Consider the following 21,551-nt stretch of genomic DNA (forward strand, 5'->3'; position numbering starts at 1 on the left):
CTTTACATTCCGCATTTAATTTGAGCATTTCACTTTGTTCAATTGCTTAGCAAGTATTTAAAGTAATGACTTAGGGTTGTTGTTTTTCTAGTAGTATTTATTTATTGATAGTAGTTGGGTGAAGTTGGGCTCTTGCTTAGGGTTTAATTGTTGTTGAATTTTTAGAAAAGCCTAATTCACCCCTCTATTGGGCATTATGATCCTTACTAGCACATGGGCAACTAACTAGTACTACTCCTAGAAGTGATTAAAGCTTACAGTAGTGAGTTGCTACATCGTGTATTGAGAACATATAAAAATGCAAGGCAGAGGCCAGAGTAAAAAAATCTCGAATATGTAGGGAGAACATATAAAATTAAGTTGCAACATACAAAGAAGGTGAGGCACGGGCAAGCACTACATATCCTCATAACAGTTCCTAGTCCTTGCTTAGATGCAGGCCAGAATGCGTGTTTGCTCTGCTACTGGTCCTGGTATGTACATGCGGTTGACTATCTTGTTATTAACTATTCATGGTGCCTCAAACGTGTTCGCCAACTCTTAGCCACCGAAAGGATATCCTACCTGGACCATCTCTCATCATGAAACCAAACGCAGCCTGTTGAACCACGCGCTCTTCTCCTTCTCTTCTCTCCCCATTACTATTACTACCGGAACAAAAAAGATGTCGAGAAGAGGAAGAATCAAATCAAGAGACGGGGGGTTGAGAGAGCCCCGTTCGGATAGTGAAGAGGAAGACGAGAAGCGGAGCGGAGGCGAGATGGGGGCGGCCGAGTCCGTGCCGGAGACCTCCATACACGAATCTCTTTGGAAGATCAGCGCAGGGTTCTGAAAGGAGGCAGTGAGAAACCCTGTTTTCGAAACAGGTTTTCGCTGTGCCCTCCCAAATTTCTTGGCCAACAAAAATTAGCCTCCACCCGACGTTCTTCCTGACCGACAGCCAGCCAGCCAGCCAGCCAACACGGGGCACGCGGTTCAGTGAAATTAATCGAACCTCGCATGGAGTTTGAAATGACGCTAGAATGATAACGACGATCGGTCGTTACTCTACGCATGCATCAAGTACTGTGCCCGCTTGCGCTTGGAGCAAATTTGCTTGGTCGTGAGTTCAGCGTGTGGCCTATCAAGCGAGACTATCCATCCATCCCTGTGTAGTGTGTGTGTGTGTGTGTGCGCATTCGGGGTCTGCGCGTGCTATTCCATTGAACTGATCTCTGTTCTCTCGATAGATCTAACAGAAACTGTTTCTACTTGCAAACTTTTACCAGATTTGAAGCTGTGTGTACCCCGTTTTTCAGAAGGTGAGAACTGTTCGTCTAAAATTACGTCTGCCAAGCCTGGCCTGTTCGGATCATCAAATGGAACTTTACCAAGTTTCTGGTGGACAAGAACGGGAAGGTCGTTGGGAGATACGGAACGTCGACAGCTCCAATGTCGATTGAGGTTCCTCCTTCATTCCCTCTCCCCTTTCTCTCCATCCCTTTCTAGACGTCTGCATGCTTTTGATGGATTGGTGTTTTCTTCGGTTTTTGCAGAAGGACATCCAGAAGGCCCTTGACGAATAAAGACCTCATGTCCTCATCTCATCCGTGGTCACCCACTTGCAGAAATAGGCACTCGCGGAAGTATTCCGTCGTAGGAGCATTTAGACGTCTATGCTTGTCTGTAGTAAATCTGTGTACTGTTAGGCGGTCTCCAACGGCTCCTCCATTTCATTCTATCTCAAAATTTTACTTTGTAAATAGTATCATCTATAGTTTCACGTCAATCCGCTTTGCATACCTTTCTTTTTGCCTTCGTTCGGTTGTAGTATTAACATTGGTGAAGCACGTATGTTTTTACGCTTATTCAGCTCCTAATCACGCTTGATGGCGCGATGAACTTGCTACATGTAGTAGTCTCAGTGAGGCTGGTGGTAGGGTATTGGACGGGCATGTCTTGCGCCATGTCATATCTGCACGCTTCTTCAAGACGACCTCACAGGTCGCTAGTCGCTACCGGACCTTTTTAATGCTTGCGCTCAGGTCTTAGATAGCGTAGGTTTGGCGCGTAGCACTAGCAGCGTAGCGTTTCGGTCAGGTAGCACATGAAACAATGTAAAGCATTTGGCAAGAGTTGGGTACTGAGCACGACACGAAACACCCATTAACAACAAAAAAAAAAACACTACTCGCTGTCTTGCAAGAACTGGTTCGAGCATGCGTGTCGCATTTGCCTTCTTGCCCGGTTGCACTGCTTCGTTACAATCTCCATGCCATGAGCTACTGTGTACTGCGGGTCGAAAACTTGACAAGGATCTCCTGCCAGCGAATTCCACCAACTGAAAACAGAAGGGCTCAGACTTCGTCAGAAGCATCATCCTCCGCGTCCTCCAGCTGCTGCTTCGGCGGAGGCGTGCCCTCAGTATTCCTGACCGCGGCCGGCTTCTCTGCCAGCCTCTGCTCTAGTGCCCTCTGACCCCTTTCTCTGCATGGAACGGAAACGGACAATAGCAGACCAAATGAGATGCCCGATTGAAGCCGCTTTCACCAGACAAGAACATCAAAACTGATCTGATCGACGGATAGGGATCATTTCGTGATGGTGCTCAACGGGTAGGGAGACCAACAGCAACAGCATGCGCTATCTCCACTATGCAGACGGTTTCAGTGATGGATGGCTAGAACGATGAGAAAAAAAGGGGAAATTCGCACCTCCTCCTGTTTGCCTCAATGGAGCCTAAACCAGGGAACTGTGACCCATCCAGTGTCTGGCCTGTGCCTTCAGGTTTTGCAGATCGTCCACAGAAAAGTTTGTGGAATATAGAAGCAATAGGGTCCAAAACTGGCCTGCGACATTTTAATAAGTTTATGAAATAAAAAAACAAAGTTTAGTTCTATTTATTTCTGGATCTGTTGAGTCCTGTGCTGCTTGGAAAGTGTTAAGCAATCGTAACTTTCAGGGGAAAAAAATCCAAGGACAATTCTTTGCAGAACCCTAGGACTAGGGATCAAGGACAATTCTTTGCAGAACCCTAAGACTAGGGATCAGTAAAATGATATGGTTGGAGAGTCAATGCTAGAGTTCTACCGTTGTTACTAGGGTAGGGCCAGGTGCCACCCCTAGCATGGTGAAGAATAGGTTGGATGAGCGCACCTATATCTCTACTGCCATTTCCTAACTCTCTCTTCATTATATGTTTTTGAAGGTAGAATTAGATGCTATGCTTAATTGCAACTGTACTCCATGATTTTGTTCTAACATTTTAAACTAGGGATTCACACATTGCTGAGTAAGGGGTACTCCATTTCCCACTGCTTTACAGCAAGATCACTTGTGAAAAGCAGTACCTTAAAAATACAGGGAAGAAGCTTGAAAATGAGAATTCATCACTTGGGTCCCCTTTAAGGCCTACTTCCAAACTCCTTTGGAAGTAACGCAGGTAAATCCAGCTCATGTAGATGCCAAATAATATGATGGGGAGGTATGATATCGATTCCTTTACGAAGAAGCTCACAACAACAGAGGTAAATGCAACAATAGATGGAATCCACTGAATAAAAAGAAAAAAAATAATGTTAGGAAACCTTGAGAGATAATGAAAATCAATTGCCAAATTAGACTAATTTCATTATAGAAGTGACCAAACACCTTTGCACTAATCTTGAGCACAAAAAGGTTAAGCTCCTGATCGGGTAAAATTTGCTTGATGCCCACCAGTAGTCCTGAAAGAACTCCATAAAATCCAGAAACAGGTGTGTAACTGCAGAACCAAATAGATGTAATGTCAATTGCATGGAAAAGTATAACTATGTCGAGAAGCTAATCATTCTGAACTGAAATATTATACTATCCACTACTGAAAAGAACCAGAAAACATTATGATGCTGCATCTCCCAGCAAACCATCTAAACCTAGTTCTTTCTTACTCCCTCTGTTCCAAAATACAAGTCGTTTTAGCCTTTTCACAAACTCATTCAATAATTGATGTATGTGTTTTGTATACGTGTCTAGATTGATTGTCATTTGTTTGAATATAGACATAAAAATGAAGACCTAAAACAACTACTATTGGTATAGAGGGAGTATCAGTTAGATATCCTATGGTCAAGATTGGGAAACAAAACATCATTTCAATTTTCAAATGAGGAAGCTCAGCGCATCATTTCTTAGAGTGCGATACTAGACTTGTAGAAATTGAAATCCGCAGGTTGCCTGTCTGGAAATACTCTTGCAAGTATAACAACAACAACAACAACAACAACAACAACAACAACAAAGCCTTTTAGTACCAAGCCTTTTGCAAGTACACTTAAGAAAATGTTCCACATAAAAGTGCCAATGTAAATCATTTGACTAGCAAGCTATAATGAAATTTGACACTTACAGGTAGGTCTCCTCCTGTGTTATGTAGTACAGCACAATAGTAGTTACGAAGACACAAGCTGAAGTTGAGAGATTAACAATAAAAATAAACTTGAGCAACTCTTTAGCTCCCCATAAAGGCTCCAACACCTTCCCGAGTAGAAGAAGACCAACTATGCTCATTATCACCTGGTGGAAACACAGAAGCCTTGTAAGATAAGGGTGTGATGCAGTATCCTAGGTAAGAGAGAATAATGAGCAAGGGATAAAAAGGTTTACTAGAAAACTGAAGAGCAACAGATAACAGAATAACATGATTTCAAATTAAAGTACACATCAAGCACCACATTTCGGGTATTTCACAGGCATAGGAGACAATACAATGGGAAACATAAAACATATGAAATACTATAGCATTCCTCACAATTGTTTACGCGCTTAGAGTTGACCTTTTGTTTTGATGTTTGGTCAGCAGGAAGAGCAAACATAACCACAGAATGGTGAATTGGTATATTGGACCACTGGAGATGTGTTAAGGAAATATACCCCTGGAATTGTTTGCTCAATATAACAAGCGGTAATCAGGTTCCAAGCAAAAGGGATTGTCCTGTACAGAGAACACCTCTAGTTAATTGGGAAAGAGTTATTCATGTAATCTACTATGAAGAAATGGTACAGTCAGGATCGTAGTATGTAGATTGAGGTAGTTATATATGGTCATTTCCAACAGTGTAACATAGGTGGAAATGGAAATGGAAAGTGAAACTTACATCATATTTGAATTAAGCATTAACTACTGCCGTTTAGAAACCTTTTTCATTTCTAATTTCAGTTCAAGGCGACTGAGCAGTAACCAAAAGAGAAATGCAAATTAGTAAAAATTCAAATTAAACGCAACTGGCCAATAATCGAATCGGTGTGTACACTGCATGAAATTGCAGTTGCCCAGCATTGGCAATAACTGAACGGGAGTGCAGATTACGTTCAGAAAACTATTTTTTCTGATTTCAGTTAAACACAACTGAGCAACAACGGAAGGGAAACGTGAGTAAAATGATTTTCCAATTAAACAAACTGAACAGTAAGTGAATGTGGGTACAGATTAGATATGACTGATCGCGGCTCAGGCAAATAGTGAAGAGCAGGTAGCTCGGCTAACCCTGAGGGTTCAGGAATCACAGTGGGTACCTGGCTGGTATCAGCGTGAGATAGGTGGCGGCTGAAGGGAAGAGGTGGACCAAAATGTGGACGAGGAAGATGATGACGGCGAGGCCCTTGCACAGTTTGGTGAAGCCCGTGAAGAACCGGCCTCCCTGCATCGGCGAGATCGATCGATCAGACATGCATAGCAGAACTGTAGAAGCACGGTCCGGTCCTTCCGAACTGGTGATCCTCCGTTGTAAGGCGTCGATTCAATGAGAAGGCGGGAGAAACACGGGCAGATCAACGGACACTCGTCAGAAGTGGAAGGACGAGAAGAGGGGCGCGGGCAGTGGTCCATACCGTACCCCTGCGGGGGACGGGATTGCGGAGGCGTTCATCGCGTCGGCGGCAAGCCCCCCTCAGTTCTCCAGCGAACCCGACCCGATGTCACTGACACTCGTCAGAAGTTTGGCGGCAGGCGCTCGGGACTCGGAAGGAGACGCGGCCGGCCACCCGCTGGTGCAGGCAGACGCGGTGCTGCGCTTCTTGCTCGGCGGGGATCTCGCAGAAATGGACTCGGCGGCGAAGAGCCTCCTCGGCGTCCTCCGTCGCCGGTGATTGAACAGAGGCGAGCGCGGCCGAGTCGGCAGTCGAACGAGCCGGGGGGGGTTTACGCGGCGAGGGAGATGGACGGGTGCGACTCAGCTAGTCTGGGTGGGCATGGGCCGGTCCCATCCACTCGAATCGCAGGGACAACACTGGCAAATGCACAGCCGCGCGGGCGGGGCACTAGGGCCGGGGCCTGTGGGTTAAATTGGCCGGTCCCACCATTGGGACTAACGGTCCAAAGTCCAAACCCAGTAGATCGGTATACGTTATACGAGTATTCCAAGCACAATATGGGCATACTATATTGTCTTCCGTTGTCAACCGTCGTATACCGTATCAGCGAGCCCATATTATTGTCTTCCAGAGAATGCAGCAAAACAACCCATTCGGCCATTCCCACCAGCCTGCTCCTGGATCAACCGTCGTATACTCAAGCAAATATTTTATCGGATTATCAGTATCTTCAGTATAGAACTCTTGTTATTAACACTATTTTTTCATTAGATATCCAGAAAATCACTGACCCCAGAAAAAGGATCTCCGCCCCCGTATACTCGTATCGGCGAGAAGATAGACTACTCCACATCCTCTTGACGTCGAGGCGGGCGGCAGTACATCACCGGCGTTTCGCTTTCAGTTTGCTACCTCAAAGTCCAAGACGAAGTACCACACATAAATTTACGCAAAACAAACTACAATGATTTTTTTTGGACATTAAATACAATTTAAAAAATTGACCCTATTGCTCGTGTAAGAATTCAACTCTACGTTAAGAGGCACATTACCCTTTACTATTTAAAAAACTACAAAATAATCAGCTTTCAAATTATGCTACAAGTCTACAGCACATTAGTAAGAACAAAGGTCTTGCCAATTCACCGCAACCGAAAGTAGTGGAAGTTGAGAGATGGTATAAATCAATGGGGGCGCTACAATTCCTTCTATATACACACGAACGTCCTGAAATCACCTGTTTCCTTTCCATTTTACACGTAAAACCAATCAAGCTGGACATCAGCCAACGGCGATTCTATGACTATGAACACAACGGAACACGTATTGTCAAAGGTGTCATCGTCTATCTTTCCTCGCCTTAGTCGTTGTTCTTGAAGAAGGAACCCCATTTTTCTATCAGGCCGCCTGTCCGGCTCTTCTGAACTACCAAAGTTGCTCTTGTGCCATCCTCTCCATTGGCATTCTGGGTCACTTTCTGGGAGTCTACCGAAGCAGGTTGTCCATTCACCATCTGTGTTGGTGCCAGGGGCTCTGAGGAACCAGAAGCAGAGACCGAAGCACTGCTCTTTCCGGCGTTGCAATCTGTACTTTGCCCTTCGCTGACTTTTTCTCCACTGTTGGGGACATTCGTATGCTTGTCAGGAGCATCAAATGAGGATGCATCTTGCTCCAATGCTGCTGCAGCAACACCATTGCAGTCTTTTACAGTACCATTGGCTTTAGATGCAGGATCAGATGCAGTGGATTGCACATTTTTTGTATTCGACTGTTCATAGTCTTTCAGTGATTCAAGAATTGCTTGCATTAGCATCTGCATGTTAGCACAGAATACAAGATTCAATATTAATATCCTTAGAAACACAAAAAAGGATGAATATTTAAAAATAGCACATTTAGCATAATTAGCATTCATTCTTGTTGTTCTTAAGACATTGATTTGCGCATGAATGAGATATATGGTACCACACTAAAAGTGCTACCATCAAAGTTTTCTACATACCCAACAGCTCTAAGTGAAGCTCATGGTGCTAAGATACCCATCAAATTGGAGTGCTCCTTTGCACCTATACCTTCACCAGAAGTTTCTCCATTATTCACTTTTCTAGGGATGTTTGGATCGAACCCTCCCAGGCAGAACGTTCAAGCAACAATCCAGACCCCAGGCGATCTAAATTGGGCGGCTAGGAACGCACGGCATGCCAGGTAAGTTTGCTTGAAGTTGAACCAAACAGCTCATATGTCCTAATTTGGAGGGCTATCCCGATAAGTTAACCTGTAACCAACAGACTTTCTAATTCTTGTTCCCTAAATTAAAATCCCCCCCAAACAATGAACAGATGGACCCCAGCTGCCATCTCCAACCTCCCTTTACCTTCTCTCACAGGCCATGAGAAACACCATCGCTTCATCATTCAACTCTCAGCCAAATCAAATCCAGCACAACAATCAATCTCCCTCACATGGAAAAGGAACATGAAGGCACAACTCCACTAGCAATGAATTTATGACCTTCAATTGTTGGATTCAACAGCTTCAAATTTTGAAAAAGGGAAAGGACATGAGATGCACCAGCACAAAGGGGCTGGGGCCAGCGGGATGGGACCCCAAGCACGAGCGTCACTCCAGCACAGGCAGACTGTATCCATGCAGTTGCCAAGGATACACAGATGGACCTGACCTGACTGGACGTCGACAAGAGTGGCAGCTGGCAGCCTCACTCCAGCATGGCACATGAATGGTATCAGACTTGGCATGGAGTGCTTGCGAGAACCAAACAGGAGGTGGGCACGAGCAGCACTGTGAGGAGGCACAGATGCTCAACGCAAGGACACACCCAGATCAGTAAGGACTGCATCCAGGAGAGGGGAAGAAAACGATGTACAGTAAGGAAGCTTAGGAAACGGGAGAAGCTTCTCCCCACAGGTGGAAAGCGAGAGAAGCATTTTTGGGCGTCCAAACTTTTGGAGGGTCTGATGGAGAAGATGCTGGAGCTTGTATTTGGCCTGGGTTTTCCAAATATTGCTATTGGAAGCTGGATAGTAGATCTGTAGGAGATGCTCTAAGTAATTTACTGCCATCACTCCACAAAAGATTAGTAAGAAAAAATCACAGCAAGACCTTATGTTTAATCAGTGATCCAGGCACCCAGATCCAGATTCTATATTTGCCCACTGTCGAACTATATACAAGTCCTAAGGCACTACACAAGGAAGTGTGGATAACGGCACAACTATGACTCCAAAGGGTGAAGGAATTTGAGGTATGACTTACTCTATCTTCATCTTCCACGGTGTGAGGCATATCTGACAAGCTATCAAATGAGTACTCCACATACTCGCCATCATCAGAGGTTGGAGTCAGCAGCCTTCCGTTGCGACCATTGGGAGGAGTTGCTGTTGATACACTAGATGAAGAGGGACCAAGATCACTATCGAAACCCTGTTCACACAGCAACCGAGTAAGATTCTGTGTGGTCATGCTCAATAGGTGTAAATTAGCTTAGCAAAGATTAGCATTTGACAGAACAAAGCACTTCCACTAAAATTTATCAGAAAATAAACGAAATTAGAAGGTAGCCCACAACATGCTTGAAGCAGATGGATTTGGTATAACACTAGTCTACCACAACAAATGAGGTCTAACACCCACTTTAATTATAACTGCAACTCTGAAATAAATGGCATCTAATTCCATAATGCATTTCGAATTTCATATGTAGTGCATCACACACTCAATACTGATTATATAATTTAAATTTCATATAGTAACTGTTCAAGTGCAAGGTTTGTGGAACCTATTAAGTTCAGGCCAATCAGTAGATAGAACAGGAAAAGGTAGAAACTACGAAGGAAGCTGGACTTTATAATGGTCAAGATGTGATAAATCAGGAACAGTCAGCACAAATATGGTGTGATGCACCCTGCATATGGGCATGTTAGAGTAACATCATACTTGAACGTATCAACCTCTCATGTCTTTCCTAAGTACTTCAAAGTTAATAAAGCTTTTATTAGTCATGTCATATGCTCTGGATTACAAATTTTCTATGACACCTTGTCAGACCCAGTATGCCAGTAATTGATGGCAATCAAGTGTGTTATATCTTCCAAATTACAATGGTCCTACGATTAGTAAGGGTGATTTGCTTTCAAACTGCAAAAGACACGGTTACGTATCATCAGATAAGAAACAACGGTGTTACAAAAGAACATGTATAATCCTAAAGGGGGAAGCACCTCAGTTCGATCAGTCCTGTCTTCGGTGGTGGCACCAGATGGGACCTGCAAGAACAACCACAAGTTGAAGCTATGCTTGCTACCTCATGAAAACAGAGAACAATGCATAGGGGTTACTGAGGATATTGTGCCTAAATAACACCCTTATCTCTTCCTTCCCAGTTTCCCCTCCATTGTCCGCCTATTATTTGAGCTTGAGATATAGTTTAGGGATGTTTTGCTTGGTCACGATTTATACAAGGAATGATTGCCCAGTAAATTGCATTTAGCCAAAGTATTAACAAATAAACAGGGTAAAATAGCTGATAATATTCGGAAGCATAGTGTTTATTTAAGAAAACGTTTTTAGTGTCAACCAATTGAAACACACACCTCCATTCTACTCATGAGCCTTCTAGAGCGCAACTGTGCAATGGCATCTTCTGTTGTAGTAGCATTGGCTGTCCCTGAAACAAATCACTTAGGTTCTTGGCATCTTGCTAAGTGTCGTACCAAATGACGATCAAATTTTACAAAGTTTACCTGTAGGTGATTGAGAGAACCGATACTCTATGTCTTGTTCTGTATCCCAATGACCCTATCAGCAGAACCAAAGGTAAGTGAAGCCAACATAATTCAATCAGATGTGGAGAACACTGTTATACTACCTGACCAAGGCTACCATGTGGTGTCATGAAATAATGATCCTCTGCCACTTCAGGAGGGTTTAGCACATTATGGAAAAATATAGTGATTGAGTCAAAGTAGAATTGAGGACGTGGTGAATTGTGATCCCCATCAAATTTTATAATGTTTTTGTCGCCCTGCAGAATTTGGAACAACCACATATTACTAACTTGACAGACAAAGGTCAAGTGTGGTTACCGTTGAAGGGAAATTTGGAAACTTACAATATATGATTCATATATCTTGTCTGAATGATGGGGAAGTATAAAATCATCCTCAGTTGCATGTCCAAACAAAGCAGGAACAAAACATTGTTTTGCTACCTGCAAGATTACATTTCCAGTATAAAATACACATTAGTGTGCCTTCACAACAGAACCAGAAATAGTGGGACACATCAGATAGCCCATCTTGGGGCCATCCCATAAATTTCAATATTATACAAAGACCTATGCTTGAGATGGACAAAGTGGTGATGAATCAAACTCTTCAGTTCATAATACCAAACAGGTATCGTATTCAGAACTAACAACTAAGATTGGATGATCCATCACCATCGTATTCAACACCAATTCACCAAACAACATATAAGTGTTCCGATGATCTGTTGCAGCATTATTGAATAATGCTTGCATAGTTTAGTGTGCAGTCATAAGAGAATAGCCTATATAATCCCCTTGCTTAATGGTCACGAGGTGAGAAGAAAACAAGGAAAAAGATGAAGAAAGGATGCACATAAGCCAACCTAACAGGGTAGGATGTAGTCATCCAATGTAAAGGACAAGAAAATAACTTTAAAAATCTCCTAGCAGCTAATAGTACAACACTACAACAACAACAAAGCCTTTTCTATGCACTCCACATTCCACAAGTCATGGTTCAGGTACATGGATAGCCGTTTTCTATGCACTCCTATTCAAGGCTAATAGTAACTAACAATATTTGAGGAAGACCTGAGAATCAACAAACAGAAGGGAAAAAATGCAACATACTGAAAGTCAAGTCTTGGGAACAACACAACATTTGACAGTGTAATATCAGAAAATATTCCTCAACCTAATGGCTGACACGATATCAATATTTAATGCAAGCAAATAGCTTTATATATAGAAGATAATAACCTGAATGGTATCAAGATCCATGATGTCGAAACTAGCTTTCCTCTTGACAATTTTTCGCATATGCTGTATTGCAAGTTTGACCTAAGCAACAAGCAGAAGCACCGCAAATTAGATGTAATATATACTCTATACAAGAAAAGCTGCATATATGTATACATATATAAAAAAGTAAATTCAATATAGAAGTTAATTGAAAGTGACATAAAGTTGTAGTTTCACAAAACTAGAAGTCAAAACTATGAATCCTGGTGGTAAACAGAAGGGTGGAAACTAACAGCAACATGCTGCGTCAGAATTAGTATACTAGTAAATATAGGGCACAGAAATTGGAGTCTGGCATTGCAGAGGTCATGCATGAGTCCAACAGGAGGTTTGAAAACCAAAATGGTCCTAGTTCTGGTAATTGTTTGGCTAAAAAGATTTAGGGTGTGTCTGTTTCTCTCCTAGATTATATAAGTTGGATTATGGTAAACGGATAGGAGGGTAAAATATCACTTTGGAACCACAAATAGGTTGAAACAAGCTAACATTTGGTAGCTTATTTCAGCTTATTTGTGATCACAAAGTGGTATTCTATCTTCCTACCCTTCCATCATAATCTAACTTATATAATCTATAAGGGAAACAAACATGGACTTAGTTCCAGGCACTATCTAGTTGGCCCTGCATGGTCCATACTCCATACAGATGAAGCCCTAATACTTGAGAATTTAGTTGATAATGAAATCACTCACTAGTACTAATGAATACTACAAGGAAATTGAGTTACAATTTCATCTAGCTCTTCCTGTCTTGTTCATGTGGTTATTGTTTTGATGTATTGGTGTACATTCTAACCACTGCATTATTACACTCATGCATGGAAGTGGTACAATAAGGCATACATGTAACAGTAAGACATAATGGTAGCAACAGCATTGCAAGGCAAAAACACACAATTAACTATCATAGCTGCCTAGGCCAACAAGCCCATCGAAACATCAACTAATAGTAACAATGGTGAGTCCTTATCGTCAAATTGTACTCACAGTGAATTTTGGCAGTGGATATTTGTATGTGTCCACTAGCTCCATCATTAAGTCAACCAAGTTGGAGAATGGGCTATCAAGAACCATTCCCGCAATCGATGGATCCTCCGCTCCATACATTAGACTGAAAATAATAAAGATAAGAATCAAAGGATGAATCTGCTTAGAGGTATCAAAGATGTATGGGCAGGGTTCAAAGCATGGAAAGACACATGGAGGGAAACATTACAAATATTGTTTTTAAAAAAAAAGATAAATGTCAGCTACAAACTTAAAATTAAACAAGTGATGTTTTCACACCACACCACCAGCTAAGATAGCATGATGTCCCCTAGTATGCCATATGTGCTGTTTGGCAGTGGAAACAAAACTGATCTGTGGAAACAAAATCCTACTAGTTTCCCCTTATTTTATATTTTAATTATGAATTATGATGATAAAGGAGAAAAGGCTCCTTCTCTTATGAATGTCAGACATGTCATATTTTAATTCCTGGCCAACGGAATGCTTCAGGCCAAAGTCACCAATTAGGTTTACAACTAACAGTGGTCTAACCCTAAATTATATGGCTGTATTAAGCTGAACTAAGTGCATTCATGAATTACTTCCGGACCAGATTCATTTAAGCACAAGGAATTACCTTGTGACTGCACCCATTGAGCGACCCCACAAACCAATGCAAGATACATTCCCATCTGTTCGCAAATAGTTAACCACAGCTTTGAGATCTTCTCTCTGTTAAACAAAAGAGAGTTCATCAGCACGTCCTCATTGATAACAACAAAACCATTTACAAAAATATGATGTTACTAAGATATTTACTTGGTGAAAATATGCTGTGGCAGAGACATGGTACTTCAGATTTCAGAACACAAGAGTGAGAAACAAAGGGGTCGAGGGGTGGGAACATATAATCAGGTCGAGAACAGAAATCAATCTGTGCTATAGCTTTGATTAGGCTTCTAAAGATTTATGATGTTTATTCAGATACTTCTGAATAAAAATTGAAAAAATGCCAAAATATTTCATACAATTTGTTTCTCAAGTTTTATGACCATTTCTACAAACACCGAATGCAAACACTATACAAGCAAACTGAATCTTGATAATGAGAACAAGTTTAGTTTATATCCTCTATAAGCACAAGAACTCACTTCATTCCAGCCTAAAGTGACATGCTCTCCTTCAGAGAGTCCAGACCCTGAAAAGTCCAGTGTAAAGACTGTAATGTTTGACGGTAGAAGAATAATAGCGGCTTCACTAGCATCAGCCCTGCACCCACTGGAAAATAAATAATGTAGATTAATTAACACAAAGCCCACAGAAGAGGTAAATATCATATAAATGTGTAAGAACTAAGAACTGGCTTTGACTTTCTTATAGGTGACATTCCATTTTCACTAGCACACATTAACAAATACTATAATGTTGATGTGCGTATAGCCTTACCTGTTTCCATGACAATATATGACACAAGGAAGAGCTTTTCCTTCAGGAATCACAACAGGCATGTAGTGACTACATTGTAACTTCTTGCCCTGACCATTTTTTACCTGAAAAAAATAGAGAGAACATTTAATCATCATAGAATGAAACTGAAGAACTTAAGTTTATCCCCGTCAGTATTAATCTTTCTTATCATTATTTTATGTTCATTGTTTTGTAATATATAAGCCATCTAAAAAAATAACAAAAGGGTGGACGTCAGTTTCAGTATAAGACTACAGTTTCACAACAAAACAGCAACTAAGGACAGACGTTATGGGGCAGTTAAATAGCTAACAAAATAAATAACGTAATGTAACTATAATGTAACACTGCATCCTCCAACCAAGGTAGCATAACAACAGCAACAGCAACAACAACAACAAAGCCTTAGTCCTAACCAAGTTAGGGTAGGCTAGAGTTGAAACCCAAAAAAACCATAAGTCAAGGTTCAGATACATGGATAGCTGTTTTCCATGGACTTTTATTCAAGGCTAAATCATGGTATATTCCATCATTTCAAGTCTCATTTTATTACCTCTTTCTATGTCAACTTTGATCTTCCCCTTCCTCTCTTCCCATTGCTATTTACGATTGCACTATACGCTAGTGCTTCTGGAGGTCTCCGATAGACATGTCCAAACTATCTCAACCTATGTTGCACAAGTTTTTCTTCAGTTAGTGTTACACCTAGCCTATCTCGTATATCATCGTTCTACACTTGATCCATTCTTGTATGGCAACAAATCTAACGTAACATACACATTTCCGCAACACTTATTTGTTGAACATGTCGTCTTTTTGTAGGCCAATATTCTGCACCAAACAACATAGCAGGTTGTCGTCCTATAAAACTTGTCTTTAGCCTCTGTGGTACCCTCTTGTAGTCTTGTCACATGAACGCCAGATGTTTGATGCCATTTCATCCACCATGGTTTGATTTTATGGCTAACATCTTCATCAATATCCTCATCTCTCTATAGCATTGATCTTAAATACCAAAAGATATCCTTCATAGGCACTACTTGACCTTCCAAACTAACATCTCCTTTCTCTATGAAACATTGATCCTAAATACCGAAAAATATCCTTCATAGGCACTACTTGACCTTCCAAACTAACATCTCCTTTCTCGTAGTGCCAAAGTAACATTTCATGTATACGGTTTTAGTTCTACTGAGACTAAAACCTCTGAAATTAAGAGTCTCCCACTGCAACTCTAGTTTCCTATTTACTCCTGCCTGACTTTCATCAACTAGCACTACATAATCCGTAAAGAACATAATATGTCCAAAAAAACAATTGTCGCGTATCAATGTTCTACAGTCAAACAAACTAGAAATCACTTTCCATGAATCAAAACACATAAACAACTAAAAGCTCAGTCAACCCATTTATTGAACAAACAGGCAGAAAATTTTAAGTTAGACATCAATATCTACATTGCCACACATCCATGGAACATTTTAATGTATGAATCCACATATTATATTATCCTCTCAAACAAATACTGATTATTCCTGGATATCCGGAAACATAAACATAATGTATGAGATCGTAAGTTACTCTGGCATTGCAACATTTTTGGTGTTTGTCTAGCAGGTTTGTTCATTCACAAGACATGAGACCTTTGTTGCCAATAATGGTGCAACAGTTACTAGCACAGAGCCAAAAGAAATAGAGTTTCATGGACTGGTTATAGTCTGTTATCATCATGATGCAGCATATATAGAACAACTGACCTCCAAATCCTTCCTCAGGAACCATCTTCCCTTCAGCATAAACTCCTGCTCTAATAGATCATCATTTGGACTGTAGTCAGCTCTGTCATGCAATGAAGTAGCAGGCCGTCAATAAAAATGAGTTACTCAAAGAGCCATAACAGCACATTGCCATCAATTGAATAGTTACAGAAATAACAACTTGTCTATTGGTGGTAGAAAGAACTCCAGCAACCCTTGAATGTGAGAAAGACAATTTAAGCTATGAAGAAATCAACAGGGAAGGATAAGAGTGCAGATGCCACGCCAAAAAGACAACAGAAGCAATGCATTCAATACCATTTTAAACATAAGATTTGATCATGGGTAGCAGGTATCTTTTGAGCTCAGTTTACTAGTATGCCAGCCTCACAAGACGAAATATACACATTAACAGTAATGCTGTTAAAATAGGACTCAGTATCTCGATGGATTGTCCATTTATAACTACACCTCATCCATTTTCTCTCATTCTTAAAGATACCAAATAATATTTGTAGTTTCACGACTAGACCTGAAGCAAAACAAGAAGACTCCCGACTGCCAGAGCATACAAATTGAGTAACCCACACAAAGAGCAAAACCGGCCGCCCGGATGAACCGAATTACAGCATACACAAACACTATTGTCACCCTACGTGCTTCTAAGACCAGCCACGGATCCACCTAAATTGCACGGCGCGGCGTGGCACGTGGGGCACAACCCACGGGCCGCCTGCCACCCGAGAATCCAATCCCACTGCCGTGGCCCTGCAACCCCGACCGCGCGCGAACCAACCACGGGAGGGTCAAAGCGAGGCAGCGGCAACCGCCCATCCACCCCGCCTGAAAGCCCTCTAGCCGACTCGGCCCAGATCCAAACCCACAGCACCCGAATCACGACGGCGGGGCACGGGGAGGGGGAGCTCTCACCTGGGCGGGCGGATGATGAAATTGACGAGCTGGTCCATCAGCGGGGGGGCGAGTCTCCGCGGCGAGAGACGGAGGGCGCGAGATGGGGGATTCGGTGGAGAAGCAAGCAAGCAAGCTTGCCTTCTCTGATCGCTTCAGATTCCCCAACCCACCTTCTCGCCGCCGGCTTTTTAATTGATTCGGCTGCGGTGAACGGGGTGGGGTGCCTTGCGTTTGCGTAGCCGCCTTCCCCTTTTCCGGGCTCGGGCTCGGCAGACGGCGACAGCGCAGGGCTGCGAGCCTGCGACTCGGGAAGGGAGACGCGCAAAGAAAACGGATGACAGTTTTCACGTCTGGGACCCTTTTGTTGTTCTATTTTGACAGTAGCACAGTACGTCATTGGTGCCCCGAATGAGAGCATCTCGAATCTCTACTACTTATTAAGTATGTAAAGGTAGTCTGCCTCTCTCTGTTCTGCCGTTCTGCCATCTAGCTATCTCGATCGTCCGATATTGCTGTGGAGCTTCTCTCCCGTCCGATGCGCGCTCCCTCCAGTCCTCCACCGACGCCCCACACGCGATGTGCCGAGATATCCGCCCCCACGACTCGCGAGTCCATCGCCACCGACGCCCGATCCATGGAAGGAACCTCCTCCCACCTTCCTCTGCTCCACCCTCCCTCTCCTCGCCTCCATCGTCGGTACCGGACTCCTTCCCTTCCTCCTCTCCTTCACATCCCTCGTCAATATGCCTGCCGCTACCTCCGACGCGTCGTCGTCCCCGCGCCCGTTGTCAACCCCCGTCGCGCGCCCCCTCCCCTCGTCGTCATCCACAACCCCGCTCCCCCTCCCGTGATGGGATCTGGGAGCAGCAAGACCACCACTGCAGACGGCCTCGACCACCCACATGCTCTCCTCCGGACCGACGTCGAAATCGGGGTGACGACATCGTCCCACAGTGTCTCCCCAAAGTTGGGAGGCGACGACGACGATTCCAAGTGTGTGAGGTGCGTCGACGAGCAAAAGGGGCTAGGTTGTCCCAGTAGTCTAGGGTTCGCGTCACGGAATCAGAGCGCTTCCTAGATCTGGTCGTCGCCGGCATCTAGGCAATGGTGGCGAAGAACGTCGTCGGTCGAGGTCCTGGAGCGGTGTTGCGAATGGACTCGAAGTCCGTCGACTTGGAGAGAGGCTCCACCAGGCGCCAGACGGTTTGTTCAGGTCAGCCCCAGAGCACAATCACAAATAATTTTTTCCTGGTTTAACTGTACACAATCACCACAGCTTCCCTTTACAACAAATTCTCAGTATTCAATAGTTGTCGTTTGTATTTCTTTCATCCTAACTTTGTCTTTGGGTCCATATGCGTTGTTGATGCTGTATTTACCTTTGCAAGCTCAAAAGCATACAATGGTTTTTGTTGTCTTGTTCATTGCTCTGCTTATCTACATTTTCCTGCATTTCTTGTGGGAAATCCTCATTTGCAGAGGTCCTGAAGTGTAAGTACAGCAAAGCGGAGGCAAATATAGTGATTCTGAAAAGATTGGGCGCCATGGTTTTGCATGGTGTTGATGCGAAACGAATGAGGTTTCACACTGACTTGAAGAACAGACGGTTTGATCATATTGTCTTTAATTTTCCTCGTGGTGGATTCAGAGGAAAAGAGAATGACTTGCGTATGATCGAGTATGTTCACTATCTCACCATGCTATTTTGGCAGTTAATGCTAATTAAATTATGTATTTAAATTGTTGTTCATGGTCTTCATATGGATCAGTTCACATTTGTCTTACTGAGCTCTTGTGATTGAACATTTGCATACAAAGGGTTATCTCTTCTGTACTGATAACCTATGCAGAAATGGCGTTGGTAGAATCTCAGTGAAAATTTGAAAATTTCTCCTTTTTTCATTCTAAACAGTATACATCACTGCTAAACTTGTTTCTCAAAATGAACTATATCTCTTTGTAAGTACATTAAGAATAAGTAGCATCTATGTTACCTCATTAATTAGTTAAGAGCTTTTACATGTTTCAATGTTCCATTGGCTAGAGTATGTTTTTTTAGGTCCTATGACGGTTCGGTCAAAAAATTCAATACTACAGCCTTGATGGAAGGACTAAGATCACTATTTTGTTGCCTTTGTGGATATAACTTTATTTCAAGCACTTGTATTTCAGTCTAAGCTTTTTTCTGGACATATATGAAATAAATATGGTTCAACTTTGCATGTCAGTGATCGTAAAATAGTAGCTGATGTTTCTTAGTGTAGCTAAACAATACGGACCCAATCCGAATCTACATCACTGTTTATTTACGACCTGTGTTTTCGTAGTTAAATTATTATTAACCAAATGCTGCGACTTTCAGCTTGCACAAGGAGTTGGTGTGGGGTTTTTTCCGCAATGCACGCCACATTGTTCGGCAACTTGGTGAAGTCCATGTTACCCACAAGTCTGGGGAACCATACGGCAGCTGGGATCTTGAGCACCTGGCCTCTGAGTCTTCTTTTGCTATGGTTGACAAAGTTCCTTTTCAAAGGGAAGACTATCCAGGTTATAATCAAAAGAGAGGAGATGGTAAGAGATGCAACAAACCTTTTGATCTTGGTGCATGTTGCACATTCAAGTTCCAAATCAGAAACTTGAATAAACTGAAGCAAATGAATAGGAGGTCTCGTTTAATCCCAAACCTTGGAGGCAACAACTTTCATCCAGGCCATTCGGTAACTGACAGGGGGGTATTTCATCCGGTTGCACCTGTTGAAGCAAGGTCTTGGCACCATTTTTCTCCGCTAGCTCACACAGGAAGCATGCTGATGTCTCCACAGCCTTACACAGTTAATCAATGTCAATGATCCGGGAGATGCGGTTCATATCCCAAGCCGGTGGTGAGCTCTGATGGCATTGCGGCTGGACCTTATTTGCATAAATAGGAGAGTTGCCACCCGGTGGTGAGCATGCCAGGCCCATGTCTGAATGATTTGCCCGCTCAAGGTGGCATTCCTCCACCTCTACCAATGAGCAGAATCCCATCTCCTGATCTCCTTGCACCTCGGGAGCAGCCTTGGTATCAGCAGAGAACTATTCTTGATCACCTAGGAGTCGATGACTACTTCTTTGCCCGGGAACACCAAATGAGTCTGCAGAGGGAGTATGAAATGAAGAGGCAAGTCATTCCATTGGAACATCGCCACACGGACAGGGAGTCTGTTGAGAAGCTAGAGTGGCTGCACAGGATGATCGCATTGTATGGTAGGAAGTGAAGGATCTTTGGGAGGTGTCAGTATGAAGGAGCTGGGCCTACCAGTTCCAGGCTTCTATAGGACTACAGGTAAAGGTCATTTTGTATGGCATGCACTGACCACGGGCAATGCGATGAGTTGCTAACTTGCTATTTTGTTGTTAATACTGTCTGTACGTTGTACTCCTAGGCAGTTAAGCATGTCTGCTTTTGAAGTGGAGCTGTTCGAAGAGAGTTCCTGATTAGTTGCTCATTCTGCAATAGAGTATGGCTTACATTTTCGTGGGGTGCAACATTGGTCACACAAAGATCATGCATGGTAGAGAAATGAAGCTGCGTTATATGCTTAGCCAATTAGCTTATATACTCCATACGTTACAAATTATGGTTTACTTTAGTTTTGCCCTAAGTTACACTTTCCTAATTTTGATCAAATTTACAGACAAATAATTAGCTAATAGCTAACTATTTACAATATTAAATTAGGCGATGTTTGGATTCACTAGCGATAATAGTTAGCTAGCTAAGTAGCTAATAGCTAACAACTACTAACTATTAGCTAGCTAATTATTAGTAAGGTTTGCTTCGATCCATCTACTAATATAGGTACTTGAATAGTTGGTTACATGTTTATATTTACTACTAGCACTCATCACCAAGTAATTAACATCTTCACTTGCTAATAGTTAGTAGATTGTTTGGATCACCACTCAGCTAATTCAGCTGTTAACTATTAGTGCCAATGGATCCAAACATATCCTTAGGGCTTAATTATATAATCTAGATTATAATATGTCGAGATTATAATTTGTATATAGCTGTTTGGATGAACAGATTATATGAATGAAGATTATTGATTTTTCAGACATAAAGGCAAAGACAACAATACCCTACATGCATATGATTTGGGAAAAGAAAAAATGACATACATTGTAATTTTATAAACGTAACCATGGATAGTGGATCTTTTACTAAAAATAATCTCAAATAAGCTATTCTTGAAGAGATTATGAGATTACCATAGTCTGTACTTTAGATTATATAATCTGGACCTATAATCTAGGTGTTTGTTTATCTGCTAAATTATTTACGCTGGATTATATAATCTGGACAGATTATAATCTGAAACAAACATGCCTTTGATCTCATTAAACTCTGCAAAATATATTTTCATAGCGTATACATATTTTTATAGAGTATTTACTTGAATTTGTAGATGTGGCTAGAAATGTCAAAACGGGCCGCTTGGTATTATACATTGTAGCACGGGCACGGTTAGTTCTGAACTATACGAC

The 21,551-nt window shown here is 42.3% G+C and overlaps 3 protein-coding genes and 1 long non-coding RNA gene across 9 annotated transcripts; 2 read left to right on the plus strand and 2 right to left on the minus strand.

The window, feature by feature from the left end:
• The first annotated feature begins 559 nt into the window (after positions 1-559).
• Positions 560-1,768, plus strand: LOC109943627 (uncharacterized). Its single transcript, XR_002266675.1, has 2 exons — positions 560-1,443; positions 1,536-1,768. It is a non-coding gene; the product is annotated as an uncharacterized lncRNA (long non-coding RNA).
• Positions 1,769-2,075: 307 nt separating this feature from the next.
• On the minus strand, positions 2,076-6,254 carry LOC100194098 (uncharacterized). Of its 5 annotated transcripts, none has more exons than XM_035964030.1 (8): positions 5,853-6,254; positions 5,533-5,657; positions 4,794-4,951; positions 4,367-4,533; positions 3,631-3,742; positions 3,330-3,532; positions 2,694-2,828; positions 2,076-2,466 (listed from the first exon to the last, which is right to left on the minus strand). In XM_035964030.1, exons 3-8 carry the CDS (start codon positions 4,830-4,832, stop codon positions 2,337-2,339), a joined length of 786 nt encoding a protein of 261 aa, XP_035819923.1. In that variant the 5' UTR covers positions 4,833-4,951; positions 5,533-5,657; positions 5,853-6,254; the 3' UTR covers positions 2,076-2,336. The 5 variants fall into 5 exon arrangements, with proteins under 5 accessions (XP_035819923.1, XP_035819918.1, NP_001388320.1 ...); NM_001401391.1 differs by having other exon boundaries at positions 2,089-2,466; positions 4,891-4,951; positions 5,853-6,229; NM_001401390.1 differs by having other exon boundaries at positions 2,089-2,466; positions 4,891-4,951; positions 5,848-6,229.
• A 555-nt stretch (positions 6,255-6,809) lies between these two features.
• Positions 6,810-17,369, minus strand: LOC100274107 (alpha/beta-Hydrolases superfamily protein). 2 transcript variants are annotated; one of them, NM_001148486.2, is made up of 14 exons: positions 17,040-17,369; positions 16,110-16,191; positions 14,332-14,435; positions 14,037-14,163; positions 13,523-13,617; positions 12,883-13,006; positions 11,855-11,935; positions 10,958-11,056; positions 10,715-10,870; positions 10,590-10,644; positions 10,440-10,507; positions 10,068-10,112; positions 9,103-9,270; positions 6,810-7,642 (listed from the first exon to the last, which is right to left on the minus strand). In NM_001148486.2, exons 1-14 carry the CDS (start codon positions 17,075-17,077, stop codon positions 7,190-7,192), a joined length of 1,695 nt encoding a protein of 564 aa, NP_001141958.1. In that variant the 5' UTR covers positions 17,078-17,369; the 3' UTR covers positions 6,810-7,189. The 2 variants fall into 2 exon arrangements, with proteins under 2 accessions (NP_001141958.1, NP_001402886.1); NM_001415957.1 differs by having other exon boundaries at positions 10,440-10,513.
• Positions 17,370-18,492: 1,123 nt separating this feature from the next.
• LOC109939378 (heavy metal-associated isoprenylated plant protein 41) lies at positions 18,493-20,237 on the plus strand. Its single transcript, XM_023301392.2, has 2 exons — positions 18,493-18,699; positions 19,384-20,237. Exons 1-2 carry the CDS (start codon positions 18,566-18,568, stop codon positions 19,868-19,870), a joined length of 621 nt encoding a protein of 206 aa, XP_023157160.1. The 5' UTR covers positions 18,493-18,565; the 3' UTR covers positions 19,871-20,237.
• The last annotated feature ends 1,314 nt before the right edge of the window (positions 20,238-21,551 follow it).

The sequence above is a fragment of the Zea mays genome, chromosome 1 (assembly GCF_902167145.1).
Source record: "Zea mays cultivar B73 chromosome 1, Zm-B73-REFERENCE-NAM-5.0, whole genome shotgun sequence".
NCBI classification, from domain to species: domain Eukaryota; kingdom Viridiplantae; phylum Streptophyta; class Magnoliopsida; order Poales; family Poaceae; genus Zea; species Zea mays.

Coding starts and splice junctions, on each gene's coding strand:
- LOC100194098 (NM_001401391.1), bottom strand. CDS start 5,885: ATGAACGCCTCCGCAATCCCGTCCCCCGCAGGG. Junction 4,534..4,890: donor TTGAGCAAACAATTCCAGGG/GTATATTTCCTT, acceptor TGTTTCCACCAG/GTGATAATGAGCATAGTTGG. Junction 3,743..4,366: donor ACACAGGAGGAGACCTACCT/GTAAGTGTCAAA, acceptor TTGGTTCTGCAG/TTACACACCTGTTTCTGGAT.
- LOC100274107 (NM_001415957.1), bottom strand. CDS start 17,077: ATGGACCAGCTCGTCAATTTCATCATCCGCCCGCCCAG. Junction 13,618..14,036: donor TCACTTTAGGCTGGAATGAA/GTGAGTTCTTGT, acceptor TTTGTTTAACAG/AGAGAAGATCTCAAAGCTGT. Junction 11,936..12,882: donor ATCCACTGCCAAAATTCACT/GTGAGTACAATT, acceptor CTTGTTGCTTAG/GTCAAACTTGCAATACAGCA.
- LOC109939378 (XM_023301392.2), top strand. CDS start 18,566: ATGGTTTTGCATGGTGTTGATGCGAAACGAATGAGGTTTCACACTGAC. Junction 18,700..19,383: donor AATGACTTGCGTATGATCGA/GTATGTTCACTA, acceptor TGCGACTTTCAG/CTTGCACAAGGAGTTGGTGT.